At 40.3% G+C, this 27,023-nt stretch overlaps 1 protein-coding gene across 3 annotated transcripts in view; it reads left to right on the top strand.

Moving 5' to 3' along the window:
* JOSD1 (Josephin domain containing 1) overlaps nucleotides 1-26,471 on the top strand; it is a 29,023-nt gene extending 2,552 nt beyond the window's left edge. For all 3 annotated transcript variants that reach the window (XM_033929460.1, XM_033929461.1, XM_033929463.1), the window contains exons 3-5: nucleotides 124-252; nucleotides 13,766-13,960; nucleotides 23,430-26,471. In XM_033929460.1, coding sequence (XP_033785351.1) covers nucleotides 124-252; nucleotides 13,766-13,960; nucleotides 23,430-23,529 — 424 coding nt within the window. In that variant the 3' untranslated portion in view covers nucleotides 23,530-26,471. The remainder of the gene's footprint in view (nucleotides 1-123; nucleotides 253-13,765; nucleotides 13,961-23,429) is intronic.
* The last annotated feature ends 552 nt before the right edge of the window (nucleotides 26,472-27,023 follow it).

Raw genomic sequence — 27,023 nt, 5'->3', positions numbered from 1 at the left:
GTCCACCCAAGAGATCACTTGTAGTTGGTGGAACAGTAAAGGAGTCTTGAACTTAGAGCATGTGGAGATCTCCAATCTGTTTGGATGGTTAAATAGAATAGTTTTGCTTGTCCTTTTTCACAGATTGTCACCAAACACAATGGCGATGCCACAAAAGAAGAGCATGCTGGGTAATGGAAACTACGATGTCAACGTGATTATGGCAGCACTTCAGACCAAAGGATATGAAGCTGTGTGGTGGGACAAAAGAAGGTAGGTAGGACTGTGGGACCAATGATATCTGATACATAAAACTGACACTTAGAGGTTTGAATTAGCACAGGTTTGAAACTTGTGAGCAGTAGCACCAATTGCCAAAGCTTCAACCCTTACTACTTTCCATTAACACATCTTTCATATGTACAGTATTCATAATTCAGTCATCTATAAAATATTTCTAAAATGTACATTATCTCTTGTAATTGACCTGCAAGTTATTGTGTTTCTTGCAAAACTACATAAATCAATAAGTGGGTGGGTTTGTGAATACTTAGCAAGGAAGGGGAAGAGTAAATGTTAGAAATACAGGGTGTCCCAAAAGTCACTACACACTTTAATAAATTCTTAAAAATTACACAAGAAACTGAGTTTATTCATATCCTTAGCATCAACATAAGTCTTTGCAATTTTACTTGCTAGGCTTGCCATCACCTTCCAACACCTTAAAGACTAGTTGTATACCTCCACATGAGTGCCTTCATTTTTGATAACTTTTGGCCACCTTCGGATGCAAGCCTCTCCAATGTTTTGCAGCATCTCTTCCCCAACTTTGCTGCAGGCTGTGCGTATTCTTTCCTCAAGCTGTGACAGGTTACGGGGCTTAGTGGCATATACTTTGCTTTTGATATAGCCCCACAAAAAAAAGTCACAGGATGTAAGGTCAGGGGAGTGAGGGGCTTATTCAAGGGGACCCATTCGACCGATCCATCAGTCAGGAAACTTGATAGTCAGGAAATCTCTGACTAACCTTGCAAAGTGGGGAGGGGCTCCGTCTTGTTGAAAAATGATATTAGCAAGGTCACTCCTCACTTGAAGTTGTGGCACAGCAAATTCTTGCAGCATTTCCAGGTAATTTTTCCCTGTAACTGTGGTCGTGTTACCGGATACATTGCAGAAGAAAAATGGTCCAATCAGCCCAGTGCTAGACATTGCACACCAAACCACTAGCTTTGGAGAGTCTCGTTCATACTCAAATTTCTGCTCGGTTTGATTTTCCCCAAATTTGACAGTTGTGTTGGTTAACCTGACCAGAGAACCAGAAAACTCATGGAACCATAAGTTTTCCAAGAGCTGATGGTCATTTTGGTAATGGTGCAGGAGTGATTCACACATTTCCACACGAGCATCCTAATCTTCCGCTTGAAGTTTTTTACCAACCTGAAGTTGTTACGGTTAGAGCTTTATCACTCTTCGAAGCACGTGCTGAATCAAACTTTTGTTGATGCTGAGTTCAAGTGCAGCCGTCCAGATGGATTTTCCCTTGCTTTGTGTGAACGCCTGCTCCAGGAGTTCAATGTTTTCATTGGTGGTGGTAGTAATAGGTTTTCCGCTGTGTGGTTTGTCAAGAAGAGATCCTGTTTCGAGAAACTTGCCATGGATAGCGTAAATTGTGTTACGCGTTGGAGCAGTGTGATGGCCATAAAGCTTTTCAAACTCTCGCTGAACTGCAGTCGGAGATTGAAAAACTTCTTGCCAAGTGGCAATTTTACAACGCTGTTCTAATGTCAGTTGGCAAGCCATGGTTAAGGGATGATACAAAAACTGCAAAGCCTAACTATTCTTTTGCTGATGGCCTCAAGTCTCTCTGAATGATACCTGGAATGAAATAGAAAAAAAAGTATGTAGTGACTTTTGGACACCCTGTATACTTTGTTACATCCCTTCCATATTCAGTACACTAGGTGTTCAATCCCTTCCCGCAATCCGGGAATTGCAGAAATCCTAACACTTTTCTGAGAACCTGCTCCTCCCACCTTAGAGAGACCCCTTCAGGTTCAATTTGTGCAAGCAATCTATGCAGAAGTCTTTTGCTCTGCTTTGCTTCTTTTTCTTATTATTTTTATTCAGGTTTGCTGTTTTTTGTGCCATGAAACCCCTTTCCGGTGGTCCTCTGTCGGAGGAAATGGTGCAGTCCCTCGGAGCTGGACTGCTGCTTTATAGAGAAATTTCTGTGGATCTGTGGAGCCAGCCTGCTGTGTGCCGCCCTTATTGGACTCTGAGTCCATTCCTCTGGGAGTTTATTTGCCCTCTGACCTTGTCAGGGGTTTAAGCGCAGGCTGTATACTTCCTGAGTAAAAGACTGTCGGGGTTCAGGGCACAGGCTAAAAAGACTGTCTGGGTTTCAGGGCACAGGCTGCGTTTCCTGCCCCTGATCGCATGGAGTGGTTTCATGGGGGCGGAGGTTACAGTCAGAGTTCATCTGGCTGACAGTCCAAAGATCTTCAAGTTTGGTCATTTGGAACAGTTTCTGAGGCAGAAAATCTTTTTCTTTATTCAGCTGCAGTTTAAACAGAGCTGACAGGCACAGACTATAAATACACCTCCATTATTTCCTCTGGGAGCTTTGGGGGTGATCTGTGGAATGTGGTAAAACTCTTTTTTTCAGTGTTTCTAAGGGTAGGGTTCAGGTCTCCCACCTCTCCAAACTCCAAATCGCTATTTTTTATTTTCAGATTTTGTTTATTTTTTTCCATTTTTTTTGGTGCGAATTTGCTGGTAGCGGTCATCTTGGATTTTTAGTGATCTTTTTTCAAAGTTTTATTTCTACCTCAAAATCCCTCAATTTGATTAAAAGTCATTTGGTATGGACTCCTCAGCCCCTAATCTGTTGCATGTGTGCATTGATTGTGCTGGATTGGTGCCGCAGCGTGCTTGGGAAGAGGGCAGAAGCCTCGGACTTTGTCTCCTCTGGGTCTTCCATGGTTAGGGAGCCAGCCTGGGTCCATGATTCCAGGGAAAAAGTCTTGCCCAGAAGCCATTCTGGAGTCTGGTGCCAAATGCCTGTGTTCAAGTTTAGGGATTCCTTTGGCAAAGTGCGGGTGTCTCAGCAGGGCACTAAAGTGGACAAGAGGTGTGACTTTTCACCGGACTTTATTCAGCTCATCTGGAAAGCATATTCCTCAGACCCAGCTCGTTTGATGCAGCCGGCGGGCCTGCTAGTTTCTTCTAAGCCGGTTGCACCAGTGGTAGAGATCCTTTTTCAGGAGTCCTCTCATCTGGCTATGGCAGAGTTTGATTGCATTAATTGCCATACATATGCCATACATATGCGTGTTTTGTCTCCGTCTGATAGCTTTGCTGAGACTAGTCAGCATGGTCGCCCTGAGAGTCCAGATTTGAGTGAGGACTCCTCCGTCTGCAGACTTTTTAAGCATGTCTCTGTCCACCATTTTATTGCTGAGGTTCTGAAAGAGCTCAGATTGGAATCTCCACCTTCCACCATCCCATCCACAGCTTCGTAGTCTGGTTATGGAACAATGGGATACCCCCAGAAAGTTATTTCAGGCTCTCTAAAGCTATGACTAAGCTTTATCCACTGGTTCCTGATTTTCAGCAGTTTTCTGAGCAACCTAAGGTGGATTTTGCTGTGGCGCAGGTTGCCAGGCGAATGGCCCTCCCTAGCGAAGGGGGAGTAGTGCTTAAGGACTCCCAGGAGCACAGAATGGACATTCTATTGAAAAAAGCTTTTTGAAGTGGCTTCTTCAGGTAGATCTTACATCCTCTTTGGTAATGACCATAGTAAAAATTAATTTAGTGCTCCTTTTACTAAATGGTGCTAGAGGTTTTTAGCGCAAGACGGCAATGTAAATGCTCCGATGCTCATAGAATTCCTGTGAATATCAGAGCATTTACCTCACTGGCCTGTGCTAAAACTCTCTAGCACCATTTAATAAAATGAGCTCTTAGTCTCTTCTATGGCCTTGTCCTCCTTGGGTACTCTGTTTTTATTCCTCAGTGATTTAATGGTCCCATGGATTCCCTCGCAGGCTTTCTGTTTCTGATTTGGTCCCATGGATTCCCTCGCAGGCTTTCTGTTTCTGATTTATCTGAAAGTAGTAGTTTGCAAAAATGACTTAATGGAAATTTCTCTGAGGATAAGCAGGATAGCAAGCCCTCACAGATTCCTACTGTCCACAGAGATATGTACTTACAGTAATTTAGCTTTTAATTAATGTCTGGAGGGTTGTGTGTTCTGTTTTGGTTTGTTTTTTTTTCTTTTTATAATCTGTTCTTACTGTGTAGCATTCAGTATTTTAAAATTTATTTTTCACAATTCTGGGAATAGCATCCTTAGGGGCACATTGATAAGAATACCAGAAGAAAAAATTATGCCAGCTTAAATTCAATAGTAACATGGTGAACAGTGGCAGAACAAAACGGTCCATCCAGGCTGCCTAGTTGAAATTGTCTATGTCACATGAATGTACAAATAAAAAATCTGCTTGGCCCCCATGTCTTTAACATTACCTCTCAATCATGTTTTCCTGCTGCTTTCTTCCCTTCCCCCAAAGCGTTCCCAAAATCTGTCAGAAATAGTCTGGAATCAACACTAGTGAGCCATTTCAGACCTTTCCATTTTCAGCGCTACTTCTTATGAAATCAGTATTTAAGCTAAAACCCAGGCTTCCTTTGTATTTATTTCGAAGCTTTTTAGTAATCCTTATAACCACCAGGGATAGTGAGGCTTTTTTAAAACATCCTCCCCATACTCGGATAAATGATCCTTCCATGCAGCGGTTACCTTAGTACTTTATTATCATTCTTCTGTGCTTATCCCATTGATTGAATTCTGTTATCATTTTGTTCCACCACTTCTTCAGGATGACATTTTTTATCTTATTTACCTCCCTCTCTGGAAGAAAAAAATATTTTATTTCCTTGTGTATATCTTCTTGGAAAATGACATGACCTGTAGTTCTTCAGTCACTAATTTTTCTGTGATTATTTACTTGTGTTTAGTACTCTTCAAATTTGAATTATCTTAATTTCTCCACAACCCATCATTGGTCTCTTATCTTCTACGGCAGGGGGTGTTAAAACACATTTCCATATTGAGTCATTTGGGGAGAGGAGAGTAGGAGTGGAGTGAGGGATGTCTTTCCCCCCTCCCCCGGCCCCAGATGTCTTGGCTATCTGATTAGGGGTAAAGTTAATAAGGGTACACCTGGGTGGGGGTATATTAGCACATTTAATACAGCTAAACTAAGCAAGCCTTTATTTTAACTGAACTCTGAAAAAAATAGTGACATAAAACAAAATCTTAGTCTCCCTTTCATGTCCCAAGCACTCACTCAGGCTGAAATTAATTTCTTGGACCTCACAACTGTTTTTTGGTTGTTTTTTTGTAAAGATTTTTTTTTATTGAAAAACAGTACATCAGAACAATAGTAAGACATTGTCATGCACCTCAGTACAACAAAAATGACAACCATCATTTTCCAAGTCCCCCACCCCAACCCCCCTCCCCCTCCCTTAAAGCATAGGTCAGCTCCTTCGATTCAAAGTAGAAAAGAAACAAACTTAACTAGAGTAATCACAGGTTTAATAGTCTACTCCGAGCAACCGAAGTCAACGAGTTCCAAAATGGTTCCCACATGGATTGGAGATTCCGTCCTGCAGTAGTGTCCAAGTTAAGGACTCTTAGGCTTTCCATTTGCCGATACTAGATAAGCAGGGCTCTCCACTGTGCCAACAAAAGAGATTCAGAATCCAACCAATGAGTCAAAATAGCTTTCACACCCAATAATAGGCAATAGTTTTAAAAACCATCTTAACTCTTTTGGTACTGAAGCCTGGAGAACAATAATAGTGAGGTTAATTTATATCGCATCTTCCAAAGATTTGAAATATGATGTAAAATCCGCTGTATGTGGGAATAAGCATAAAACATATGGCCTAGCGTAGCAGCAGGATGATGACACTTCGGATACACCGAGTACTGGCAAACCTTCCTTTTATAGGCTCGAGTGGGTGAGATGTAAAGATGCAAGACCATCTTATAACCAATTTCCCACAGGGATACCGGAAGACGTAAAGTAGACAACAAATGAAGATATTGCTTTAAGGTATCTTCTGGAAGTGACACACCTAGGTCTATCGACCAGCTGCTCTCTGGATTCGAGTAAGCAAACTCAAGCTGAAAATCCTGCAAGCCACGATGATAATATCGTAAATACTGTTACATAATACAAAAAATCTTGGAACACCAATTTCTATGTGAACTTCAAATTAGAGATCGTTTTGGGGAGTTTTCCCCCTCCCCCATTCTGCTACACAATTTTAGACTCATCTCCTGGTTGCATTACTCCACAACTCAAGGCAAAAGCAGCCTCTGTGGCATTCCTCCAAACCAAAATCTATCATACTGTAGATATGTGCAAAGAAGTCACATGGGCTTTATTCACACTTTCACCAAGCATTACTGTCTGGATTGCTCCTCAACACAGGATGCATTTGAATAAGCTCTTCACTTGATAACATTTGGATAAGGCTCTTCATTTGATAGTATATCAGTCCCTTCACATCTTCTACCTTCTCCCTCTATATCTCTATGGGTCTATATGATTCTTCATTTTGGAAGCTAGGGACTCACCTCAGAATATACCTACATTTCACTTCTGATTCTACAGAGAAAGCAAAGTTGCTCACTTGTAACAGGTTCTCTGTAGACAGGGAAATGCAAACACACTCGCCCTCCCTCCATCTCCTCAAAAAAAAAAATTCAACACCTTTGCACTTCAATTTTGCTATGGATTGAGAGGAGGAATAAGACTGTGGGGCAGCCTGGAAACACCATGCATACGTTGAAAGATATCTTTAGATGTTTGAGCTAAAGTACTAATCTGGTACCAGAGGCTCTGTTAGATGACTTCATCTTGGAGCTGTGGCTGTATTTCCCTATTGTCTGCAGAGATCCCCTGTTACAGGTGAACAGCTTCACTTTCTGGTTGCCTTGTTGGGTAGTCTGGGTGAACCATGATGGTGTTTATCTGCTTTCATTTACTATGTTACTCAAGACCCATGTCTTGCCTGAATAGATGTCTTGATGCCTAGGTCTGGAAGGGATTCGCTGAGGTTGGCTGCATTGATGTCGATGTCTAGTGCATCAGGGGAATAATCTTCACTAAGACACCAGGAATCATTTGTGTCTGTACACCATAGGGGACCTGACCATTCTGTTAGTAGTTCAACACAAGCAAATACACAGATTTAACTAGCTGAGGTTTTTTTTCCCCTCAGAGTCTAAGTATTCCTGTGAATCTGAAAAACCAAGAAGCTTCGCAAAGGAGAGACCTACTGGCCTCCCTTCAGGCATCTTCCCTCCACCTGAGAGATGTGAATTCCCACCAGGCTATCCCATTTTGTTTAGAGATGGAGTCCAGTGTAGAAACATTGGATATCTTCCAATTCCTTGACATTGCCCCCCCCCCCCATCCAGGAAGCTAATGGTGCTCACAGAATCTTCAAGAATGTACAAATTAAAGTGGGAGATATCCCCCCTACCCAGTATACCTTCTATTAATAAGAAGGTCGATTTTCTATGTACAGAGTCCAGAATGCTTGGGATTCAAGAAACAACAGCTTCCTCACTGTTCCATGGTGATCAAATTCACTTTTCAAAGGTCCAAGATTCATGCCTCCATTCCCTTGGGATTGGAGGCTCGGACATTGGTGCCTCTTGGGGTTCTTCAGAATGCTTTACCCTCATCCTGCATAAACATTCTATTAAATCTTCATGGGCATGTATTTGTGGAACATGCTGAGCAGCATTGTAGAATTTGCTGATGCTTTTCCTAGTGATAAATCTGAGGGATTCCGCTTTTCAGTAGCCAAAAGGCACTAATGTGGAAATTACGCAGTCTGAATGACTTATATCTTTGAAAAGTCATCAAAAGCTTTTGCCATGGAAATTTGTGTGCATAGGCTCCCTAGACTATAGGCTTCAGACCTAAAACTAGAGGTACATGAAAAGCTTGATGACTTGTCATGAAGTAGAGAGAATCTCTTCAGAGAGAAGGTTCAGGAAGCTGCTTCCCTCATCACACTGTATAGTGACGCCCATAAGACCCTCTACCTACCTTTGACCATCATCACACTGTATAGTGACGCCCACAAGACCCTCTGATTTAGCCACCTACCTCAAGAGATTCCACAGCAGAGAGCAATGGAAGTCTTATTTGTGTTTCACAGATGAGCAATGATGTGTTGAGCTTGGTGTAGGGAGCTCATAGACACCACACTCGGGGTCGTTTGCTCAGGAAAAACTTCATATTGCTATGAGCAATTTAGAATGCTCTAAAGGCTTTCAGAGATCAGTTAGAAAATCTGATTGTATGAATTCAGATAGACAACCATGTTTGTACCTCCTGTGTCAAACTGTCAACATGAAAATGAGCCATCTTCCAAGGGATAAGTACAGCCACACATCTATCAGAAAAAGATAACTGTCGATTGGATTCAGCAACCTTATGGATGGTCTCTGGATGAGCGCATAGCCTGGAAGATCTTTAAGTTCAAATAATTTTTATTAGTTTTCAACAAAGTAAATAGCAAACAAATGAAGAAATTGTACATACATGTTAAGAAAAGAATTCTAGTCAGAAGATCTTTTAGTTACTCATAAGAACATAAGAATAGCCTTACTGGGTCAGACCAATGGTCAGTATCCTGTCTTCATGGACACCAATCTGAATCACAAGTACTTGGCAAAATCCCAAATAGTAGCAGCATTCTATGCCACCAATCTAGGTCAAGAAGTGGCTTCCGCCATATCTTTCTCAACAGCAGACTAATGACTTTTTCTCCAGGAATTTGCCCAAACCTGTTTTAAAACAGCTACATTAACTGCTCTTACCACAACCTCTGGCAATGCATTCCAGAGCTTAACTATTCTCTGAGTGGAAAAAAAATATTTCCTCCTATTGGTTTTGAAAGTATTATTCTGTAACAGAGTGTCCCCTTGTCTTTGTAAATCTTGATGCAGGAAAAAAAATCTATCCACTTGTACCCACTCTACACCACTCAGAATTTTGTAGACTTCAATCATATCTCCCTTCAGCCATCTCTCTTCCAAATTGAAGAGTCCTAATCTCTTTATTCTTTTCTCATATGAGAAGAGTTCCATCCCCTTATCATCTTAATTGCTCTTCTTTGAACCTTTTCTAGTGCCGCTATATCTTTTTTGAGATAAGAGACCAGAACTGAACGCAATACTCAAGGTTTTAAGGAAGCTAGTTTTAAGGAAGGTTTGGACAAGTTCCTGGAGGAAAAGTCCATAGTCTGTTATTTAGAAAGACATGGGGAAGCCACTGCTTGCCTTGTATCGGTAGCATGGAATGTTGCTACTCCTTGAGTTTTGGCTATGTACTAGTGACCTGGATTGACCACCGTGAGAACGGGCTACTGGGCTTGATGGACCATTGGTCTAACCCAGTAAGGTGGTTATTATGTTCTAAGGTGAGGTCGCACCATTGACGATACAGAGGCATGATAACATTCTTAGTCTTGTTAACCATCCCTTTTCTAATAATTTCTAGTATTTTGTTTGCTTTTTTGGCTGCCCCAACACATTAGGCAGAAGGTTTCAATATATTGTCCACGATGATACAAAGATCTTTTTCTTGAACGCTGAACCCTAAGGTGGACCTTAGCATCCAGTAGCTATGATTTGGATTATTCTTCCCAATGAGCATCACTTTGCATTTGTCCACATTAAATTTCATCTGCCATTTGGTCGCCCAGTCTTCCAATTTCTTAAGATCTTTCTGCAGCTTTTCACAGTCCGCATGCGTTTTAACAACTTTGGACAGTTTAATGTCATCTGCCAATTTAATCACCTCGCTTGTAGTTCCAATTTCCAGATCATTTATAAATAGGGATAGGGATTGGGACTTGTATACTGCCTTTTTTTTTTTTTTTTTGTAGCTTTACAACCACACTCAAAGCTATTTACATAAAGGTACTTCAAGCATTTTCCCTATCTGCCTCGGTGGGCTCACAATCTTTCTAATGTACCTGGGACAGTAGAGGATTAAGTGACTTGCCTAGGGTTACAAGAAGTAGTGTGGGATTTGAACCACAACCTGTGGCTGACCCGGAAGCCTTCCCTCTGACGTCAGAGGAGAAGGCTTCCTGGTCAGCCACGTGTCAGAACCACTGTTTGTGGCTTTGTGCTGCTGGGAGAGGGGAGCCGGCCAGAGGAGATAAACACCTACGGGAGGGAGACACAAATTTGGGACACAAAACAGAGAGAAGGACGACAAGGGGTGTGTTGGGATATGGAAGGGATAAGGAGGAGGGTCGCGTTGGGACAGGAAGGGAGAGGCAGGACCCCAGTTCATAATTACGAGTCCAACGTAAGTTGGATGTTCTTAACCCAAGAGACTGCCTGTTATTGAATTGCAATGTTTTCCTTTTCAGAAGGGCAATGAGGTAATGCACATTCAGCAAAAGTGTAGTGTAGTTAATGACCTTACGAGTTTTAGAAGAATCCTAGCCCAATACTAGTACTACATTAATAAGTATATTTCTACGGTTGAGTTTTTTTTTCCAGTTCCACAGTTTTACAAACTCGGGAGCTAACCACTTGGAGCAGCAATTTAATGATGCAATACAGTCTGTTCTCATTATCCATGTATTCATGATGCGCGATTTCACCTATCCACTATTGCATCAATTTCAACCACTATTCCCCATTCACATATTCGCAGATTGGCACTTAAACAGCTTTTTTTGCTTTCACTTTCAGATATGGCCCTCAAACATCTGGAGAGTGAATTATATGTACTTCAAGTGCTGTCCTTTGCAGGAATCTAACCCTGTTTCCCCAATAAGATCCACTGTTCACTTTCCATGGTTCCAATGTGTACTGCTGGAACCTACCCTCTATTTTCTCATACACTCAAAGTTTCGTGGTTTGCAAACATTTTTGGAAACTTACTACTGTGAATAACAAGAACGGACTGTAGTATTTCTGAAAGAAAGATCTTGTTTACTTTTGGCATCAGGAGAACAGCCTAATAAGCCTTGATATTAGGAGGGAGACCAGCTTAGGTAGAGAACACTTGTGCATGCTTGAGGGCCCTAAAAAAGATTTCCTTGAGCTAGAGGAGAGTATTGCACATGGATCTCCCATAGTACATGACCAGTAAGTGTGGCTGTATTCCCCAGTTATATGTGGCAAACCCCTGACACAGATAAGCAACCACACTATATTTTTGGTGGCAGTCACATCAGCTTGCAAGACCGCTAAGCTCCATATCTTAGTAGCTGATTCACCTTACACTAATTTTTATAATAGTGGTTTTGCACACACATTCTTAGTTCCTTCCTAAAGCTGTGTCAGAATTCCTTCTTTTTTTTTTTTAATTCTTTATTTAAGTGTACAAACATTAAAACAATACAATTCATAATTGAATAATAGTTGATAAAATTATTAAATTTTATATGATGTCTAAAATTGTAGTAAGGATTATATAAGATAGGTTGTATGTACAATATGTTATGGAGATATCAAGTGTATACTTAAAGTAATTGTATGAATTTTTATGATATACTTGTTGTTATATGAAAAAATTAATTAAAAATGTTAAACCCCCCCCCAAAAAAAAAACCAATACAATTAAACACATCACTTGACAATCTTTCTATTTTATCTTATAATACATAAAATTACCCCCTCCCCTCCCATCATTCCCTCTATTATTTTCCCAATATGAATATTAATATATAAAGCCTCCCCCTTCCTAACATTAGACGGTGTATATTTCAATAGAAAATGGTATTTACTCATTACAATAAGAAGTTAATGGCTCCCAAATTTTATTAAAATTCTTATAATTCCCTTGTTGTATAGCTATTGTTCTTTCCATTTTATATATGTGACATAATGAGTTCCACCAGAAACAGTTAATTGTTTTACCAACGTTTTTCTAAAAATTTCATGCCCACAATAGTGAAAGTGTACTACACACTTCTAGAATGCAAGTTAGGCTTGGCTTCCTGTCTGGAGTAGACCAAAGCACATAGAAAATCCACCAGTCTTTTCCTTTCTTTTGACCCAAACATGATGGGGGCTGTCATCAGCAAACTCATTCTTTTTCAAGCTGTCTAGCAGACTGCATTTCTTTCACTTAAGCCCAAATTCACATACTGTGAGGAGTTTCAATGACCCTTGTTGGGGTTTGGGATTTTTTTTTTGGGGGGGGAGATTGTATATTTTCAAACTTGGATAAGAGTTCACTAAGTCTGAAAGGTTTTTTGTTCATATGGGGGAGGGAAGGGGGATGGGCTTAAGGGGGGTCTTTTTACATAAAATCATAAACTTATTTGCAATGATTGTATGTTTAATTTGTCTTTTTGTTTTTCAATAAAGATGATTAACAAAAAAAACTAACCCAAATTGGGTTGGCACAGCTCATAATGTCCAGAGCTGTGGCTGCATCAGTAGCCCACTTGAAGGAACATCTGGCCAACTCAGCTGTCTCATCAGTCCCAAACAGTAATGTGATGTGAATGTGTGGACTGAAGCAGCTCTGCAAATCTACATTACTGTTTGGGACTGATGAGACAGCTGAGTTGGCCAGATGTTCCTTCAGAATTCAGAGCCCAATCCCCTCCCCACACTAGCCCACTTCTTTCTGTTCCAGGCTGCCCCCACCCCTCCAAAAAAAATCATAACCCCCCCAAAATCATAAGTTATTATTTATTGCTTCCTTTTAAGCCTTGTAAGTTCCATTGTATTCACCTTTTTTTTTTTTTTTAAGGCAGCTTCTAGCTTGGAAGTCATACATACATATGAAACTATTACTGTCTTGCTTGTCCTCTGAGAAAATAGTTACTTTCCTGTAGCTGGTGTTCTCCAAGGACAGCAAGATCTGTAGTCTTGCATACCTTCTTTCCTCCCCATTGAATTAGGTCCCGTGTGACAATGGCAGGTGGGAGGACATGTGCTGCCACTTTCTTTAAAAAAATTAAAAAAAAAGTTGTAAACCATCTGAAGAATTCCCAAGTGGATTCTGTTGGATGACATCACTCACATGTGAGAGTATGTATCCTACTGTCCTTGAATACCTGCTATAGGTAAGTAACTTATTCCGCTATCACCATTTGATTCTATCTGGAAATGATCTTTAGGCATGTACAATGCTAGAATATAAAGCTCTATACCAGGGTTGTCCAACATTGGTCCTCAAGGGCCACAATCCAGTTGGGTTTTCAGGATTTCATCAATGAATTTGCATGAGATCTATTTGTATGCTCTGCTTCCATTGTATACAAATAGATTTCATGATTATTCATTTGGGAAATCCTGAAAATCTGACCTGGTGAGGGCCAAGGTTGGACACCCCTGCCTATACTTTCAAATTCAGCAGACATCTTTTTAAAAGCTGTAGTAGTCTCTGATTTTGGAGGTTTTTTCCCAAATGCCTTGCATCTGCTTCCCGTCTAATCCAATTAGTATGGTGTATAGCATGATATATATATATATATATCTGTGGTCTTCAAATTCAGCCCTCTGCTGCATATGTGAGATACAGATTAGCCTGATTCTTAGATCAATTATATATTTTGATGATTCCATTTGCACATTTTGAGGATAGCAGTTAAAGCCCCACATATGCCTAGGGAGACATGTATAATGTGGAAGGAATTGCCTGTGTTTTGATGTGTCTGTTGCAGTGTCACATAATACTGAAAATTGCCATTCTAAATCCTGCATCTCCAGGGATGTTGGTGTTATCGCTCTTAGCCAGGTGATGGGCTTCATCATGAATTTGCCATCCAGCCTAAGTTGGGGCCCTGTGAAACTCCCACTAAAACGTCAGCATTGGATCTGTGTCCGTGAAATCGGTGGCATCTATTACAACCTTGACTCCAAGCTGAAGATGCCGGAGAAGATTGGCATTGAGGAAGAGCTCAGGTACCAGTGGGGCAGGGAGTCTGTTCTGCATGTTTTAGCACCAAAGCTGTAGATGGCAGATTGCCAGAAAATTGAAAACATTGATAAAGTATTTGTTTAGAATAGAGTTCTCAGCCCAGTCTTGAGGAAACACTTAGCCATCCGGGTTCCTGGGATATCTACAATGAATATGCATGAGATTTTGCATACAATGGAGGCTGTACATGCAAATTTATTCATTGAGTATTCTGAAAAGTTGTCTGGCCTAGGTATGTCTCAAGGACTTGATTGAGAATCATTGGTTTAGACTGATGATAAATTATCACAGTTTATTGAAATGGCCACGCTAATTGCTTCAGAATTTGGTTAATGATCTGAAGCACTTTTTTGACACACACTCATATTAGCGTTATTTGATTGATACTGCAAAGAAATGTGAAACCGTAAAGATTTATCATTATATTACCAAACAACCTTACTCCCAACCCTAGTCTGGGGAAGCACCAGCCAGTCAAGTTTTCAGGATAGCCTAATGAATATGCATGGGACAGATTTGCATGCCTGTCACCTCCCATTATATGCAAATCTCTCTCATACATATTCAATAGGGTTATCCCAAAAACCTAACTAGCTGGTGATCCCCCCCCAGGATAGAGTTGGGAACCACTGCCTTAATTAGAGAATCCAGTGGCTTTATCGTATGATACTATTTTATTTGGTACACTTATGAGAGCTAAAACTCAATTATCTGCGAGAAATAATAAGCTACTTTTTGTAATGACGGGTTGCCATGCAACTCATTTTAAGAAACTGGAAAAACTGGGATAGGTTGAGTTACATATTCTGGTGGGAATCTCTGTTATACCTTTAAAATGGAGCGTTGCATGGCCATACAACGGGGACGTTACAAGAGTTTTATGGATGTTTGGGAGCCATTGGCTAAATTTTGTAAGGAGGAATAAATGAGTTTTATTTTATAGACATGTAAACGTACACATCCAGGGAGGGAGGAGGAAAGGAACGGGAACTTGATTTAGGGATTTTATGAATAGTTTTTATTAAGGTTTTATTTTACTTGTATATCAGGTGGGAGGGTGGGGATAATATAATTGTACCTTGAAGTCTAAGTTCCATTGTGCTTGTTTTTAAGTATCCATATTTGTGAATCATTTGTGCACAATTGTAGTTGAAAAACTTAATAAAGAATTTAAAAAAAGATAATTCAGCTGGTGGGCCAAACTATTGGTTCCCTTCTTTTGTGGTGGTGTATATTTTGTGTTTGAAGAGTCCTGTAGAGCTTTTGAAAGCTGCTGCTCCTCATTCACTATTGTCAACCTTGGTAAATCAGGAATTGATGTGCTACTTTTCATCAGAGCCTATACAGATTTGAAAAGCAACAATAACTGGAGAGCGAACTCAAGCATTTTAGAATAGGTTTGACAGAAGCAGGGTTAGTAGGTACATAACATGACATTTTCTAGATAACTAATAATGCACATACTGCCCACTTATTCACTTTTCAAATTATATTGTTAAAGGAGAAAGCACCATTACATCCTAAACTTAAGTGCTTTTGATTTATAAAGTTTGCTTCCCAGTAACAAATTTCACACACACTTTAAAAGAAGGCTGTAGGAATGAAACCACTGTTTAAATCACAATATTGGATTATATTGGGCTGCTTGTATTCTGCCCTGTAATGGCAGAAGTCCACTTACGCTCAAAAATAAGTGTCTAGTTGTAATTTAGGAAGTCCCATCATAATGAATATCGGTTGTTTGCATAGCCCCATCAGAGGAAAATGGCAACAAGTTCATTGCAGAGATGTGAAGCAAAACATGTTTTTTTATGTTTTCCATAAGTCAGCCAGAATAGACTTGGTACTCTGCTATTGCAAAACAGAATTGTCTTCACGTAGTAATCAAAACCCTACTTTTCAAAAAATTTATCCAGATATATTAACCCAACCCTTCCCCCTCCTAGATAAATTCTCCCCCAAAACCTCCACTTAAATAATCTCTTCCTCCCCAAAACACCAAGCAAGTATTCAGATCCCTGAAATGTAACGTAATCTTATTTGTACTCTAACTGTAATCTATTTGTTATATCACACAGTAACGTACAGTCAATTTAATATCCAATTTGTAAGTTCTTCCAGAATTAATCCAGGTACCTCTCCTCCCTTGTAACCAAAAAAACCCCCCAAAACTGTTGTAACTTCACTGGAAATGTCCAGTTAGCTCTTTTGTAATCCACCTTGAACTGCAAGGTATAGGCGGAATAGAAGTCCCTAATGTAATGTAATGTAATGTAGTAAATGACAGCAAATAAAGACCCATATAAAAACCAAGAAAAGATGCTATTGGATCATTCTATGTCAAGTGGTCTAGGCCTCCCCACCTGACCATCTCAGAAGTTGATGAAATTTTTAGTGGAAGTACAATAGGACATGCAGTGAATATGTGCAAAGTCTTAGAGCTGGATCTCAACTTCTTCCAAAGTTAGGGGCCTCGTTATTGGGGGCTACTTTTTTCATTCCATTGAAGATAGTGCTAAAATGTCAACTTTGGGTTGTGGAAAGTATAGTTGCTCGATCAAGAGTTGTATTTTTTGTTCAACTGTTTGTGCTGAATCCAAATATACCACTCAGATGATGATGATAATAATTTATTTTCTTATATACTGCCCATTGGGGGACCACAAAGTTGATGAAAAGCTTGTCATAGAATGCTCAGACAAATATTTGACACAACATAGCTCCTGAACGGAAAGCACAATAGGGCTCAAATTTTAGGAGCTGAAAGAGATTACGGCCAGATACTACCCCAGTAAACTTTGAGGCACACTGTGCTTTTCTTTAATGAGAGAAATCTTTATTAAGATTGATGAGATAAATTTTATGCACATTTTTAGCTATATTTAATCACAAACTTCAATGCTCACAGCTCTACTACTATTCAAACTTATATCAAATTATAAATGTAAAGTGCTCAGACCCAAAACCAAATACATCTGTGATAAACACAAACTATGGTTGCCAAGGGACCATCACAGCGCTTTACTGTTCCAAACCACTCACTATTGATAAGATAAAAGATATTATATTCACTTATCTGTTGTTTGGAGTGGTTAATAGATGTTGACACGTACAACCATAGAATCAATAGAATCAATAAAGTGCTGATAAAGACGGTTAGCCAAATGACCCCCCGACTCGAGTTTCGATAACCCTTCCTCAGGAGGGGACGCTGTGAACAAAAATAAATGAAATAACTTATACATGAATCTAAAATCTCAAATAAATTACTGGATAGTTAACACTTTAAACTACTTCAGATTCCCGATTCTTTTAAAAGTACCCCTCTTACTACTCTACCATACTCTTTTACCTACTCCGTAATGGCTGCAGTCATCTCGGACAGCAAAAAGATCAAGACTGAAACAAAAGCAACATTGCTGCTCGGCTGTTTATAATACCACAGAAGCTCCTCCCCACCACCTGACGTCAACAGGAAAAAGGAAGAAACAAGGAGGAGCTACCCAAGGGAAACCTAACTTTTAATTTATAATTAAAACCAGTCTATCTCCATATTGAGACCAGATGGAGATAGTGTCTGCCAATCAAAAATAAATTTGTGTTCTTTAATTTAATAGAAACTTGGAAATATTGCCTGAAAAATCCTTAGCAGGGTAGAGCACTGTATACTTAAGCGTATCAATAGAATGTACTGACTGCTGCCAATGACTGGATAAAGGGGCTGATAGTCTGCCTTTTCTAATATTGCTCAGATGTTCTGTGACTCGAACTTTAATTTTTCTTATGGTATGTCCAATGTAATATTTGTTGCAGGGACATATTATGCAATAAACTACCCCACTCGAATCGCAGTCAGTACCTGTGGACAGCCTATACAACTTGTCAGTGGTTGAAGGAATGACTATGGCTGAATGTGCAAACACATATTGGCATTGCCGACACATGCCGCATGGTTGGTAAGGCGCAAGATTTAAAGAAATATTATTTGATCTCATATTTAAGTTTCTCAACCAAATTGGATGATCTTGAAAAAGCAAACTTAGGATAATTAGTCAAAACTGAATGAAATTGGACTACTGGCCAGTGTTTCTGAATAATTTTCTTAATAGCATTGCTTTGATCAGTGTATGGTAAAACACAGGCCAATTCATTCTGATTGGAACGAGATACGGGATGTAACAGCCATTGTCTTTGGCAAATTTTAGCTCTTTTCCAAGCCTGTTTCACGATCTTTCCTGGATAGCCCCTGCTCCTAAATTTCTGATACATTCCCCTCGCTTGAGTATCTCCATCCTTTGAACAAATCCTTCTTAACCGAAAAAACTGACCTGTAGGAATGCTGTTTTGAAGGATGCAAGGGTGGAAACTTTGATACTGAAGTAATGTATTGCGGTCAGACTCCTTCATGTGCAGGCTGGTAGTGAAGATATGTCCATGTTTATGCACTTCGATGTCTAAAAATGAAATCTGTTCATAATCAATTTTACTCGTAAATTGAATGTTAATATCAAATTGATTAAGTTCACTCAAAAACAGCTTCAACTTGTCTTCACCACCAGTCCACACAAAAAAGACGTCATCAATATAGCGTTTCCAACAGCTGACAAATTTGAAGTAAACAGATTTATAAACAAACTGTTCTTCAAAGTTGAATATATAAAGTCAGGCCAGCGTGGGCGCAACCGTAGCACCCATGGCCACCCTCTTGGTCTGCAGAAACAGTCTGTTTTCGAAACCAAAGTAATTGTTAACTATTACTAATTCCGCTTAGAGAATGACACGGTGGTTGTTACCCGCGGCTAGCCGCGAGTAGCTGCGGGTAACCTGCTGAAACGGGGAAAGAAAAATAGTAGTACCTGCGGGGACAGGGACAAGGCCATTCACCGACCCGTGGAGCGGTGAATGGTCTTGTCTCCGCAGTGAGGCATCAAGGATCACGCGGTCCAGCAGCCCCCACCCGCCCAATCGCAGTGTTTAGCCAGCTCCCTCACTCCACCTCACCTTATATGCTGTTTGCCGGCTTTCTTTTTCCCAAGCCGCACACGTTCAAAAAGCTGCGCATGCGCAGCTGCGCGAGTTAATCAATCTTCTCCTCTGACGCAACCGGAAACAGGAAGTTGCAGGAGAGGAGAAGATTGATCAACTCGCGCAGCCGCGCATGCGCAGCTTTTTGAACGCATGTGGCTCGGGAAAAAGAAAGCCGGCAAACTCGGCATATAAGGTGAGGTGGAGGGAGGGAGCTGGCAAAATGGTGCGATCGGGCGGGTGAGGGCTGCTGGACCGCGCGATCGCACGTATTCCTGGCTCACACTAGGAAGGAGGGAGTGAAAGGGAAAAAGATTCTGGGCCAAGAAGATGAAGAGGGAAAGAAAGAAACCCACAGCAGGAAAGAAAGGGGAGGACAGGCAGGTGAGCTAGATGCTGGAAGCAGAGGGTGGGGGGAAGAAAGAGGAAGAGAAGCTAGATGGGGTTGAAAAGAAGAGACACACTGGTATGGAAGAGGAAGATAGGGGAAATCTGGACACAGGAAGGTAACAGAAAGAGGGGAAATTATGTGCATGGGGCATCGGGACAGAGACATAAAGGGGACATGCCATGGGGATGGTATATGGACACAGGGGGGGGAAATGCCAGATACATAGGGGAGATATTAAAAATGGGGAAAATAAAAACACAGAAGCGAGATGGTTTGTGAGGATGGGACAGGGACCGAGCTCGCAGGCTCCAGCGGCTTGCACAAATTACATTGTAATGTGCCACGAAAATAAGAGGGAGGGAGGTAGATAGATAAGCCACGCAAGAGGAGCTGAAGGGTGGTAGAAAGGAACAGATGGTGAAGGAGGGAGGGAAGGGTGGTGATAGAAAGGAATAGAACAGACATTGAAAGAGGGTAGAGAGGAACAGACCCTGAAGGGAAATGTGGAAGACAGAGTGGGGAGAAGACGCTGGAAGGGAAGAAGACAGATGCCAGACTATGGGGGAGCGGAGGGAAGAAGATGGGTGCTAGACCAATTGGGGGGGAGTGGTGAAGGGAGAGACACAGTAACAGCAAATGGAAGACGCAGAGAGAAGACACACAGTGGATGGAAGGAATTGAATGAGAAGATGTGGAAAGCAGAAACCAGACAACAAAGGTAGAAAAAAAAATTCAATTTATTTATTTTTTGCTTTAGGATAAAGTAGTATATTAGTTGTGTTGATAAAAATTTTTCTTTCCCCGTTTTGGCGGGTTACCCACGGCTACTCGCGGCTAGCCATGGGTAACAACCACCGTGTCATTCTCTAAGCGGAATTAGTAATAGTTAAGTTTCAAGTTCAAGTTTCAAGTTTATTAGGATTTTATATACCGCCTATCAAGGTTATCTAAGCGGTTTTTACAATCAGGTACTCAAGCATTTTCCCTCTCTGTCCCGGTGGGCTCACAATCTATCTAACGTACCTGGGGATATGGAGGATTAAGTGACTTGCCCAGGGTCACAAGGAGCAGTGCGGGGTGCTGAGGCTGTAGATCCAACCACTGCGCCACACACTCCTCCAATTACTTTGGTTTCGACAACAGACTGTTTCTGCAGACCAAGGGGGTGGCCATGGGTGCTACGGTTGCGCCTACGCTGGCCTAGTTTGTTTATAAATCTGTTTACTTCAAATTTGTCAGCTGTTGGAAACGCTATATTGATGACATCTTTTTTGTGTGGCTGGTGGTGAAGACAAGTTGAAGCTGTTTTTGAGTGAACTTAATTTGATATTAACATTCAATTTACGAGTAAAATTGATTATGAACAGATTTCATTTTTAGACATCGAAGTGCATAAACATGGACATGTCTTCACTACCAGCCTGCACATGAAGGAGTCTGACCGCAATACATTACTTCAGTATCAAAGTTTCCACCCTCGCATCCTTCAAAACAGCATTCCTACAGGTCAGTTTTTTCGGTTAAGAAGGATTTGTTCAAAGGATGGAGATACTCAAGCGAGGGGAATGTATCAGAAATTTAGGAGCAGGGGCTATCCAGGAAAGATCGTGAAACGGGCTTGGAAAAGAGCTAAAAATTGCCAAAGACAATGGCTGTTACATCCCGTATCTCGTTCCAATCAGAATGAATCGGCCTGTGTTTTACCATACACTGATCAAAGCAATGCTATTAAGAAAATTATTCAGAAACACTGGCCAGTAGTCCAATTTCATTCAGTTTTGACTAATTATCCTAAGTTTGCTTTTTCAAGATCATCCAATTTGGTTGAGAAACTTAAATATAAGAGATCAAATAATATTTCTTTAAATCTTGCGCCTTACCAGCCATGCGGCACGTGTCGGCAATGCCAATATGTGTTTGCACATTCAGCCATAGTCATTCCTTCAACCACTGACAAGTTGTATAGGCTGTCCACAGGTACTGACTGCGATTCGAGTGGGGTAGTTTATTGCATAATATGTCCCTGCAACAAATATTACATAGGACATACCATAAGAAAAATTAAAGTTCGAGTCACAGAACATCTGAGCAATATTAGAAAAGGCAGACTATCAGCCCCTTTATCCAGTCATTGGCAGCAGTCAGTACATTCTATTGATACGCTTAAGTATACAGTGCTCTACCCTGCTAAGGATTTTTCAGGCGATATTTCCAAGTTTCTATTAAATTAAAGAACACAAATTTATTTTTGATTGGCAGACACTATCTCCATCTGGTCTCAATATGGAGATAGACTGGTTTTAATTATAAATTAAAAGTTAGGTTTCCCTTGGGTAGCTCCTCCTTGTTTCTTCCTTTTTCCTGTTGACGTCAGGTGGTGGGGAGGAGCTTCTGTGGTATTATAAACAGCCGAGCAGCAATGTTGCTTTTGTTTCAGTCTTGATCTTCTTGCTGTCCGAGATGACTGCAGCCATTACAGAGTAGGTAAATGAGTATGGTAGAGTAGTAAGAGAGGTACTTTTAAAAGAATCAGTTGTCTGAAGTAGTTTGAAGTGATAACTATCCAGTAATTTATTTGAGATTTTAGATTTCATGTATAAGTTCGTCCCCTCCTGAGGAAGGGTTATCGAAACTCGAGTCGGGGGGTCATTTGGCTAACGGTCTTTATCAGCACTTTGCACCTGTACTTTATTGATTCTATGGTTGAACGTGTCAACATCTATTAACCACTCCAAACAACATATAAGTGAATATAATATCTTTTATCTTATCAATAGTGAGTGGTTTGGGACAGTAAAGCGCTGTGATGGTCCCATGGCAACCATAGTTTGTGTTTATCACAGATGTATTTGGTTTTGGGTCTGAGCACTTTACATTTATAATTTGATATAAGTTTGAATAGTAGTAGAGCTGTGAGCATTGAAGTTTGTGATTACTTATCCTCACAGATTAATATATTAATTTCCCTAGCACAGTATTACTTAGCTATATTTAATGTCATATCACAATTGTACATCCTCCCATCTCCTTCCTTCTTGTACCATCTCGCATTATTGTCTGGAGTCTTTCTTCAAACGGGATGGGCACTTCGGCCAGTCAGTATTACAAAATTTATTTTCTTAAAAGGCCAGCTTTCCCACCATCCCATTCTAGTTAGCTTGGAGGTCACCCATGTGTGAGAATATGCTGCCTACTTGTCCTGGGATAACTTTAACAGGTGTTATCCATGGACAGCAGGCAGATATTCTAACAACCCACCCAGCTCCCCAGGTTGGCTTATTAGATGGCTTATCTTAACTGAGGAACCATGCGCCTACGTCAGGCAGGAAGGCACTCGCGCATGTGCGGTGCTGGCTGATCGCGAACTTTCTAAGTTGCGATTTACTTTTTCAAGTGTCCATACCGGGGCTTCGTCGGTGACGTCACCCATGTGTGAGAATATCTGCCTGCTGTCCCCGGATAACACCTATTACAATAAGTAACTGTGCTTTATCAAAGATCCAGGTAGTAACCTATATTCCATTATATAAACAATTACCATTTCAAGAGATGATGCATTAGAGTAAGGTGCTTGGTAAATGAAAAGGCACTGGAGTTGTTTTGAACTAGTTATATATATAATAATGTTTCAGAGAACTCAGACGTATGTCACATGGTTTCTATTGTTAGACGATTGGGATAAAGAAGTGGAGTTAAGTATTTCCTAGGAGAGGTGTATATAAAGTCCCTGCTTCTGCCTGGGGGGATAGGACAGGTATGGGTATGGTGAAGCAGTACAGGACATAAGAACAGAGGGAGTTACAAGAGCTGGGACTTCCCTTATATAGGTAGAGTGAAGGAACTGTTTGATAGGGAAGGGGGAGGATTATTTGTTCTAAGCTATACTGTTTTGGAAACATGCTATATTTAAAATTGGATTATGCCTTGTATTGTGTTGTCTTTGCCAGTTTACGAATTACGAATAAGCAGATTAAAATTTTAAAAATAAAAATTTTCCTTTCTAAATACCTTATTTCTTTTTGTCTGATCTCTTGCAGGAGATTTTTAAAACACCAGCTTAGAGGAAAAAACTGTGAGCTCTTATTGGTCGTCCCTGAAGAGGTGGCAGTCCACCAGTGCTGGAGGACCGATGTATGACTAGTTTTAGTTGAAATGTGGACAGTGGTTCTTCAGTGTGCTCTCTGACTTCAGTTCCTTTCTGTCCTACATGTGCACATTTACAGGGCAGGCTCACCTTTTTCCCTTACTACTTGAATGGGAGAGAACTGTCAGCACTTTTTAAGTGCCAGTCCATATCTCTTTGGGAATAGGTGGTTTGTCATTGTGTTGGTGCTCTTAACATGTATTTGGTGGAATAACTTCAGCTAGGTCATGTGGAGATCATCTCCAGGTCGCCAGATGGAGGGAATCCATGTTACCACAACATTGCTTTTCATAACAGAATGACACTTACTGGGTTGTACATAAAGATGCATTGTATTTGATATCCCACTCCAATATCTTGTGGGATTTATAATCCTGCTTAACAAATACAAAATGTATATCCCGTCCCTCAAACATCTTAATCACAGTCTGCAAAGTATTTAATCAAACTTCAATCCTTTTCTTATTTTAGTTATTTTTTATCCGATTTATTGATTGTGGATATGTGTTCTAGAAACACTTTCCTAAGTACAGTCAGCCTTTTTCCTTCCATTGGATTTCATTGTCATTCAGTACAGAGTTTGCCTGCTCTTTCTACATGAGTAAATGGCTATATGTGACAGTATATAAGGAATCTGGCTGTATGAGTGGACTACAGTAGTTTCAGGTACACACAGTATATCCAGTAGCCATAACGGGGGGAGGGGGGATACTGAAAATGGAATGGACAATTAAATGGTGTGGATAGGTGAATATTTTAGTGGAAAAGCACTTGTGCCCTTTTGTTTCACAGCTATATGTGTTGTCTAATCTTTTGATGAGAAGGTCTTGCTATTAAGTGGTTGCTTGACCTTTCATTGAAGAAAAGACTGCTAAGACCCCATATTCTGCATAGTAAAAAAAGCTTGTCCTTATACATGTTCTAGTGAACGTAATGCTAAAGGATAATCCAAAGGAAGGAAATCTCAGGAAATTTTCATGAACAGATGTATATTAAGATATATATAATCAGTGTTTTTCTTGAAGAAGAGACATGGGACTTGTTCAGAGATGCATAAGTTTGACTTGAATGTCACTTCCCTGAGATTTCAAAGGAATGGACATTAAGGAAAGGAGTGCCAAGGTAGCCCTCAGAAGTGTTACTCATGTTTATGGAAGACTGAATCAAATTTTACTGGAAATTCATGTTAAGAGTTTGTGTTGTACAGAGATGAGGGCTTTACTTGGCACCTTATGCATTCTAGAAGCACTTCCTTCATTGTTGATAGAATGCCAATAACACAATATATAGAGGCTCTCTGTTATACAGTAAATGGGCTGAGAATATGCACTACATTATGGATCTTCAGTCTCATCATGTCAGTGGTTGATACTAAGGAGGAAAGGCTTCACACAATCATCTATTTAAGTTTAATGGGTAAAGGTGTAATGAGGTTTCTAACCAGTGCTGATTTGCCATCAACTTATGGTAAATTGAGCAATAAAATAATATCCCCATGTTGAAATATGAGAAATGCAGGACTATTTAGCAGGATTTGGGGAAGGCAGGGGAAAGGGATGGTTTTAACCAGGTAGTGAGAAGCTGCTTACGAGAGAGTGGTTATTGCTTTTGATTGTCTTACAAACAAGACAGGGCTGGTGTTATACATGCTGGATGCCAGGGCAGAAATTTGGGAGAGGGCACCCAAGCTTACAGAGTAGGTTGTGCCTTCCTCAGTTTTGAGCAGGCTTTGGGCTCCCTAGAGCCTGGTGGCAGTTGCTGTGCTTTGAAGCTTGCCACAGGCTTACTGGCCCAGGCTGACATGGTTTATTAAATTACCTATTATAGTAATCATGAAAAGCCAGGGGAGAACAAAAGGGAATCTGTAAGTTGTCAGAAGGGGAAAAAAAATAGGAAGGATGTTAACATTCACTTTTAAATAAGTGGGTAATTCTGACTTGGAATGAACTTTCTTATATAAATGGTGATAAATGCATATGATGTTGAGGAGCATTAGTATTTCACATCAGTGTGGTCAGTACCAGCCCAGAATGGCTTTTATTTGTCCACCAGTATGGACAATGTCATATGCAAGGGAATGAAATAAGATGTTCTACTAGACAAATGCCAGGATGAGTGCTGCTTATCTGGTAAAATACTGCCAACTGGTTACCATTAGGGTCTCCCCAACCACTACCACCACCACTCTTGATTTCAAAATACTAATGAAAAGTACATTTTTCCCTAAAGGTCGTTGCAGGTTTAAAAGACTGCAAAGGGATTGGAGTGGGCTGCTACTGGCTGCTCAAACTAAACCAAATTACTTTTGCATAATAGTTAAGCCATCTATGACAGCACCTTATTAATATGGATTATAACTAGAAAAATAAACTGTAGTATGAACACTTGCCTTTAGTGGAGCAGCAGTCAAAGGGTTGAACGCATGGGAAAATATTTCAAAAGATGTTCTGAGGTAATGAAATTATACTACATTACTGCACAGACTAATATTTTGCATAGGCATTGTGATAAGGTGATTTGGGATTTTAGTTTGGCTACTGTATCCCTTTAAGGATTTTGTAGAATCGCATCTTAAGTTGATATTCGAGATCAGGAGAATTGAGAAACTCAAATGCCAGACAAGTGATGAAAAAAAAACTTTCATTCTTGCTCATACTTAATATTTCAAACAGGGCTAAGTTACTCTTTTGGCCATAATATAATCCTGTATTGCTGCATGCATTATTGAGTATGGGACAGAAATGGGATTCACTGGGGAGAGAAACTTTTTTTAAGCTTCTTTTTGGTTGTGCTATTTGTTTACAGAGAAGATGTATATTTTGTTAACCAAATATAAATAAAACCTCCATATGTATGTACAATCAAATTTGTCAGACTGAATTGTTCTGTAATAAAGTATGTAAAAAAATAAATAAAATGTCTTTGTAAAATTTCAGTGTTTTGTGGCTCTTCTTTTCATCCCTTACCCCCTCCCCCAACACACCCATACATACTATTTGGATTTCGGATCAGGTATACCTTCAGCTGTTTTCTTTTGAATTATTCCACAAAAGTGGTTTCAATTGTTTATCACCTAACCACAAAGGGTTAGATTCACAAAGCAAACCAATTGTGTACCGATCGGTTTGCGACCCCCCCCTTTGCAACCAGATTTCCTTCCTGCACTATTCATTAACGCCTGAAGTGATCCTCCCATGCAAATTAGTAAAACCCCATGCAAAATAGCCAAGCGATTGATTCACTAACAATTGCTTGGCTATTTTGAATCGGGTTTTACTATTGGCAAACCCGACTGCTGCAGACCTGTCGGTAACTGAGTTACCGAAAGGTCTGCAGGTTTATTGACAGGTCTGCCTGTCTTTTTTTATTCATTTTGTTTCCATGGCACAGATATTTTGTGTGTGTTATACATGCAAAATATCTGCCCCATAAAAAAAAAAAAAGAAAAGACAGGCAGACTTGTCAAACAGCCGAGGGCCCCCTCCCC

Source organism: Geotrypetes seraphini, chromosome 2 (genome assembly GCF_902459505.1).
Source record: "Geotrypetes seraphini chromosome 2, aGeoSer1.1, whole genome shotgun sequence".
In the NCBI taxonomy this organism is placed as follows: Eukaryota; Metazoa; Chordata; class Amphibia; order Gymnophiona; family Dermophiidae; genus Geotrypetes; species Geotrypetes seraphini.
This window is presented reverse-complemented; position numbering and strand designations above follow the sequence as displayed.